Genomic DNA, 7,473 nt, shown 5'->3' with positions numbered 1-7,473 from the left:
ACAATGCTGGTTGCTGGAGTAACAATCGGGCCGGTAGGTGGAGTAAACGAGGTCGTAGACGAGTATAGGAGGCGAAGGGCGTTCAGCCCGTTACATCAATTATGACATGCAGCACAGTACTGAACTGCTCTAGTAAAACGGATATATGGGGTAGTATATTATACTAGACTAGGGCTTCGCATTTTCGGTCACCCCACCCTCCCACCCTCCCACTTCTCCACCCCGCTCTCTTATTTATCCTAGACGTCACAATCCTCTTACGCATAATGAATCCTTATCAAGCCTTCCAAACCCATTTCACCATCTTAAATTCTGCCCTTCTTGAGAACCTCACATTTACGGCCCTCGACGGCTTAAGCAGCGCCAGCGAAAACTTTTTCTCGTTCCTTGGTGGATCCCATTGCAACTGACTCTTTCCCGATATAGGCTGTATGTCAAAGCCCAATGCTAAAGCAGCAGTTGCACCGAGGACTTCCATCTGCGCAAAGTGGCGTCCTGGACACATGTTTGTTCCTCCACCAAAGCCTCTAAAAGCAGCAGCATGCACTATGTTTGCTTTCTCATTAGAGATACTGCCGTCATGGTTGGATTTCGAACCTCTTGGGCTATAAAGAAAACGATGCGGATTGAATAAAGAAGCGTCATCGCCCCAGATGTTAGTATCGGCGTGGATAACACCGTTAGCGATTTGCACGAGACTACCTTTACGTAGCAGGTAGCTATCTTCTAGAATGGTGTCCTCGGTTATATATCGCGCCGACACCATGGGGGTGATGAGTCGGACTGATTCCCTAAAGACCGAGTTCAGCAATGGGCAAGTATCTCGGAGCTTGTTCACTGAGATAGTTCCAGGAGCTTCAAATGCATTTTGGTAAATCTCATTCCGAATCTGTCGAAGTAGGTGGGGGCGGCTGAAGAGGTTGTTCAGAACCCAGAAGCATGTGATCCCAGCGTTGGAGTTGATTGCAAAGCTTATGGCTAATTCGAGTCGCGCATTCTCGTCGTCCGATATTCCTTCAGAATTATGCATGCGTTTCTTCTCTTGCATTAGAGGGTTGGCTTCCTTGTGGTAACCATTGTTCGTGTATTCGATGAAGCCTTTAACAATGGCCTCGAGGCCTTGATAAGCCTTTCTTGTAGTCAACTGAGGCAAAACCCCAGCACCTAGCTCGAGGTTCATGTGATCCCAATCCCAGTATTTCTCTACTAGCTCTGGACGTACCGCAAAAGGATTTCGGGGGCCGTAGAAAGCGTGCATAGATGCAGCCATCAGCGGTCTTGTAATGAACCTGAACAAGTCCACATCGATATTGTCTTCGATGTTTTCCAAGAAATTGCTGAAGTGGTTTAGTTGTTGCTTGGTCAGATCATCGATCCTGTGCGGAGCAAGCCCTGGGTTGATATGCTCATGGGATCTTTTCACCATAGGAACACGCCCTTCCTCTTTAGCTTTGGCATCCTCCAGTATCTTTTTCGTTTGTGCGCTCGTTCGACATACGCGAGGAATGATCTCAACGACCAGTGGATCGAAGTCCAAGGTAGAGTGCGCGCGTTGTACAGCTGCGGCAAGGGAAGGAGACGTGACAACATAAGTGCGCATGGTCAACATTGGCACTGTAAAGATAGGTTGTTTGCACCGCTGACTGGACAAATATTAGGATCTTGTTTGAAAGAAGCATGAGGTTACTTACCTAATTGTCTTGAGATACAAAGGACCATGAATAAGCATGCCAACAACATGGCCGATCCAAGGAAATCTGGGATGTACAACAGGTGGCTCGCGAGGATCAAATCGTATCTGGAAAAGGTATAACAAGACTGCGGCGATAATCGCTAGACTGTAAATGGTCACAGTCCAATCAGGGGCAGTCCAATCTGCAATCTTTCCTAAGATATGATTCTGGAGAGCCATAATGAATCAAAATGTGAATAGCAGATTCAACCCAATACGTGAATCTGGTGAGCAGAAAATCAAACACTTAACAAAATGTTTTATGATTGATCGATTTTCGAAGAATACCAGCGGAATTTATACAGTTAGGTGATATGGAAAGGTCTTGGTATCACTGATCCTCACGCCATCAATCCGCCACCTGCAGCTAGAACACGAAGCCATCGAGATAAAAATTCACCGGAAAGACTATTCATCGGGCCGGCGTATATTGACAGCCGATCTACTACCATAAACGTCTTCTCATAAAGCGGGGAAGTTAAAGATCTGTTGTATGATAAAATACGGAGTTTTAGACAACAATCTATTATGATGACTATCTATAAAAAGCAGATTAAACAGGTATAAAAACAAATATAAACAGCGTTGCTTGATGTAAAACCTCATTACTACGCGGAAGACAAAAGCAGAGTAGCAAATATTCGCATAGTCAAACTCTTACCAGTATTTGGGCTAGCATAGTATATCACAGGGGAAGGGAGGCTTTTGAAACTTACGATGTTTTGAACGCTTCGGGCGAAATACAGTCCGCAATGATATTCTAGTACTAGACATAGCGAGTAGTTGGTCACGATAGGCCTAGAGCATTAGCGTCCACTTATTAGCAAAAACTCCGAATCTAGAATGGATATTTCTATCATGTGGCTTGCGGATTAGTATCTTAATCTAGCTAGTAGGCTGGCTAGACCGGTAGGCTGACCAAATACACATCGTTTATCTGATGGAGGATTGTGGATAGCGTCTCAATAGAATCTCGGCCCGTCTGTATAATCCTAGTGCTCTGGCCAGCACCTGGATTCTGTGTGCGCACTACCTAAACTACGTTTAGATTTTGGATATAGAATCTGAGCGTCGTCTAGAGTACCCAAAATCTGTATAACATCTGAGATTCTATTAAGGAGCTGCCCTATCCCCATCTCACTCTTATTAGCATATTAGACCGTTTAGTAAATCGAGATCTGTGCAAGCACAGATAAAATGCTAAAGGGACAGGGTAAGGGTCTATACGAGATAACGAATTGAAACCTAGTGCCTTCTATAATAAGCGGATCGTTACTATAGATCCTTGCCTTTCTCGGCGAGTTAACTATCCCTATGGACCATCTCACAATACCGGTAAAGCCGGAAAATGGCGGCCCCTCCTAGCCGTGCAATACCACTTTATGATAATAATATTTCGAGTTCTTGATAGCTAGTTTTGGTGGGGAATAGCCGCTTGTTTTGATTTTCAGGTATTGTGAGAGAGACCTTTGACCTCCGTTTTTTGTCCATAGATCTAATAATCACCGAATACTTAACAATCTGAGGACGTACGCGAGCCCCACTACCCCGCAGTTGTATTGAGCACTTCTTAATTGGGCCGCATAGAGCTGAAACCGTAGTAGTCAACTAAACGATAGCTGTTCGAGCGAAGATGCATTGGTAAGACGCCAAGCAATCTCTAATCGCGGGCCGTTGAGTCCGCTTCTACCGTATATTCCATATTTGGCTAGCCCTCTTTACTATATCGGCCCGTGTGTTGCGTAGACATAGTATATATATCTTGTGCGGCCGTTCCTTCTAGGCTCATATACGACATCGCTAATATGGACCCTCAGACTGTCGAGCTGGTGGTGCGTACGCTGCAGACGACAGCTATAGTGTCTGTTATCTTTGCGGCTTGTGCCTTTATCCCACGACTACACTATAGAGCCCAGATTAAAAAACTGCCTGCTCTGACCCTCCAAGGAGACACCAAAGCGAGGAATGACTTCATAATTTCTGCGAAGAAGTTATATAAGGAGGGATATAGCAAGGTAGGTCTAGCTCTGATATACTTGATCAATTCCTGCTTACTAATAGCGTTATTAGTTTAGAGACTCTGTATTCACACTCATCAATGAGAGTGGTAGGTCAGCCCCGTACAGAAGAACAATTTCCAGTCCATCGCTAACACCTCTTCAAGGCAAGGAAAACTTCGTCATCCCTCCATGTTTTTTACCCGAGCTTCGAAAGTTGCCCGAGAATGTTCTTAATCTCCCATTGGCTACCTCAGATGTGAGCTGTAAATAAGCCTATTGTAGATTTGAACTCTGCTAACTTCTTGTGCGCAGGTCCTAGAAGCCAAATACACAAAATTCCCAATCGAGAACCACGCAGCCGCCTTTTCAGTCAGAGCAAAACTTACCCCAGCGCTACGTAAGGACCTAGAAAGAACTGATCTTTCGATTTAGTCTTGCTAACCTCTATAGAACGGCTGAACGCAGCCATACTTCAGGATGTTAATGACGCAATCGAGACCTATTTACCCCCATGTAACGACTGGACTGAGGTAAATGTCAATGAGAAACTAATCCGCATTATTTCTAAGGTTTCGGGTGGCGTTTTTGTCGGCCGAGAGCTAGCTAGGGATCTCGAATATCTCGATCTTAGCTGTTTCTACGCTGTTGAACTTACAAACGCTGTTGCTAGTTTAAAGAAGCTTCCGCCATGGCTAAAACCTTTTTTAGCGTCACGTACTCCAGAAATTATTGCACTTCGCGCGCGCGAGAAACAAACCATAAGAGTTCTTCGCCCTATAGTTAAAGGGCGAATGGTGGCTAAGGCCAATGATCCTAACTGGCAGGAGCCAGACGACGTATTGCAATGGTTGATCAACGAAAGCAATGGTACTGATTCGGTTGAGACGCTTGCCACTGTGCTGCTGGCCTTAATTTTCGGTGCTACCCATACTACCACCATCACCTTGACAAGCATCTTGTATACCCTCGCTGTTACACCAGAGTATGTAGAGCCTCTCCGTCAGGAGATTTGTAACGTCTTGGCTGAAGAGGGTGGCACCCTTACGTTCCGTGGACTTCAGAAGCTGAAAAAGCTCGACAGCTACATGAAGGAGGTTTTGCGATTTTACGGACCTTTTGTCAGTAAGTTGTTTTTTTAGTATGAAAATGAGCCCTAATCAGTAGAGATTCTTGAATTTTCCTCAGCCACTAACTTTCTCTCCTCAGCATCTTTTACCCGCCGCACACTCAAGGGCATAACTCTCAGCAACGGCCAATATATCCCCGCCGGCGTCATGATTGAAGTTCCCACGGTGGCTGTCTACCAAGACGAATTACTCTACCCTTCTTCTGGAACCTTTGATGGCTTCCGCGCCTATAAGACCTGTTCTACTGGCAACGCCGCAGATATCGCTCGCAACCAATTTGCTACCTCTAATGAAGAGAACCTGACTTTCGGCTATGGTAGACACGCTTGTCCTGGTCGTTTCTATGCCGCAAATGAAATTAAAATGATCCTGGCCCGTCTCATCCTCGACTACGATATCAAGATGCCTAATAACGAGCGGGAGAGACATGCTCAGATCGATGTTGGCAAGATCTCATTGCCAGATCCAACCAAGATGCTGGCGTTCAAGAAAGTAGCGGTTGAACGCGGACAAGGCAAATAACATGCATCCCTTCATGCTCATATCCTTCTCTGCGAAGTGAGCGATTAGCCCTACTTTTTGGGGTGAAAGAGCTCATCAATCCATTTGCCCAAGAGAAATGCTACACAAGGATACAGAAGTTGGCACGCGCCCTTGGTAGACCAGTACGCAGAGGTATGTGCAACTGGTAACTTACTGATGTATGTTGCCTGGAAAATTTGAAGTGATCGAGTTTCAGCGTAGGCGAGGAAGTGTATTTGCTTGACACTGGGTACTGCAACGGGCCTTACGTGGTTGTATCACTTCTGTCGGTTGAAAAATGTAGTCGTAGACTTGAAAATGGGGGATCGGTAAAAAATGGGGAAGAAATTGATATCGATGATCTAGTAGCTGCCCAGCGGTCAAGTGGCTGTAGTGTTATTTCATTTTGTTGAATACGTAAGGTGAATACACTACATAATGACGTTGCATGATAACCTTGCACAAGTAATATGCAGTCCGATCGACATGTATTTACGATTCTCATCAATCACAAACATTTAAAGTTTCATCCTCTACATATCAGCGATGCTTTCCTATTAACTTACATACCTTACATTTGCTGGGGCGCGGGCCATATCAGCAAATACCAATCTTCCATCACATTCTACCAAGAAGCGCGATCAGCGATTATGCACAGTACGGACCTTGGTCGCACAACACGCTTGGACCACTAGAGTCAGGGATCAGTCCCTCCAGCCGCTAAAAGCGGGATAGCGTGGCATGGGGAGACTCGTTTTTGTTGATGAGGGGGTGCGTGAGCCGGGCGGCTCGGTTCGCTAGCCCAGCACGTCATAACCCAGTTAGCGTTGTGCCATGGACCAAGAGACATCAGAGCTGTACGGGGTCCAAAAGATCTTCAAGCTCGCTCAGACCAGTCGACGGGATGGCGAATTTGCCATGGGACTATACATCAAAACAAGCTCAAGAAGATGCTCAGCTCAATCCCACGCAATGGGACATATTCCTTGTAAAATCGCCGCCTAATTGCTCAGTTATGGAGAGCCTAACCGCGTCAAGAGAGTCACGCGTGAGATAACGAATAAACTGCGAGAGAAGGATCCAAATTTGAAGTTCAGGGACATAACAGAGAGCGTCAAGAAGGACTGCCTAGAAAATGTGAATAAGCAGATGGTAGAGCAAGGATGCCCTGAGGTGACGCGAGCAATTGTCGACTGGCGCGTCGCAAAGGCGTTAGCTATATCTAGAAGTCATGGTTTGTGCATACTGTCGCCCTTGCATAGTGCACACTAACAACTGTCAGCTAAAAAACTAGGCAAACAAGATAGCTCGCAGAGCGCTAGCAGCGCGGCAACGTTTTACGATCCTATTCGAGACAAGGACAGGCTGGTATAACCCGTGAAACGAAAGGTTCATTATCGCATACTACTACTATTAGCCCTATCGAATCGACGTGGAATTTAGTGAAGATATGAAATCTAAATAGAAGCTACTCTAAACTACTTTAGAAACCTGGGCCTGTGTTTATCTAGGATTAGTTGGACAGAACAAGCTAGCTAAAGAATGCTAAATCTGAGTTCTCGACGTGTCTCCATGTTAAGAGTATGGCTTGAGTGGAAGTAATATTAGACTTCTAGTGTTAAGCTTCTTATTAGTTAGTTTTCGTGGAGTAATACGATACGTGATCGAGCTCAAAAGATCAAGGGGCGACCCGCAATCGAGATAGAATAGAGCTGAAATCTAACCTAGCCCCACGATGTTCTTCGCTTCTAGTTAGCATCCTAAGTGGTTTTTTGACTACTTCATTGTTCCTACTGGGGGAGAGATTCTTCCTATTTTTACTTGTAATAATCTTGTGGCCTCTTGGGCTTCGCCATTTGAACGAGTGTGGGGAGTGCAGTACCCACAAGTTCTACTATGGTGGACGGTGGTGCGGATATCTTCCTTGGAGATGCTCGTATCATTATTATTATTATTCCATTATAGTCCTGTATCAGCAGTTGGCTATGTAGGACTTTGGCCAAAGGCCGTTCTATCTTAACTAGTTACAATTTGGTACGTTGTGCTGTATTGCGTGACTATGGTGCTTCGGCCTTTGTCTAGTTAAGCTAGT

At 45.4% G+C, this 7,473-nt stretch overlaps 3 protein-coding genes across 3 annotated transcripts; 2 read left to right on the top strand and 1 right to left on the bottom strand.

Annotated features, from left to right (window-relative positions):
- Positions 1–277: 277 nt before the first annotated feature.
- Positions 278–1,609, bottom strand: COCCADRAFT_112700 (uncharacterized protein; the record flags this gene model as incomplete). Its single annotated transcript, XM_007720453.1, has 2 exons — positions 278–1,357; positions 1,424–1,609. 2 exons carry the CDS (start codon positions 1,607–1,609, stop codon positions 278–280), a joined length of 1,266 nt encoding a protein of 421 aa, XP_007718643.1.
- Positions 1,610–3,537: 1,928 nt separating this feature from the next.
- Positions 3,538–5,381, top strand: COCCADRAFT_10237 (uncharacterized protein; the record flags this gene model as incomplete). Its single annotated transcript, XM_007720452.1, has 6 exons — positions 3,538–3,747; positions 3,803–3,839; positions 3,897–3,988; positions 4,045–4,129; positions 4,183–4,854; positions 4,939–5,381. 6 exons carry the CDS (start codon positions 3,538–3,540, stop codon positions 5,379–5,381), a joined length of 1,539 nt encoding a protein of 512 aa, XP_007718642.1.
- A 904-nt stretch (positions 5,382–6,285) lies between these two features.
- COCCADRAFT_112702 (uncharacterized protein) lies at positions 6,286–6,755 on the top strand (the record flags this gene model as incomplete). Its single annotated transcript, XM_007720451.1, has 3 exons — positions 6,286–6,369; positions 6,420–6,615; positions 6,664–6,755. The coding sequence occupies 3 exons, from the start codon at positions 6,286–6,288 to the stop codon at positions 6,753–6,755; spliced, it is 372 nt and encodes a 123-aa protein (XP_007718641.1).
- Between the last annotated feature and the right edge of the window lie 718 nt (positions 6,756–7,473).

This window comes from Bipolaris zeicola (assembly GCF_000523435.1).
Source record: "Bipolaris zeicola 26-R-13 unplaced genomic scaffold scaffold_483, whole genome shotgun sequence".
Lineage (NCBI taxonomy): Eukaryota > Fungi > Ascomycota > Dothideomycetes > Pleosporales > Pleosporaceae > Bipolaris > Bipolaris zeicola.
The sequence above is the reverse complement of the archived record's forward strand: the minus strand, read 5'-3'. Positions and strand labels throughout refer to the sequence as shown.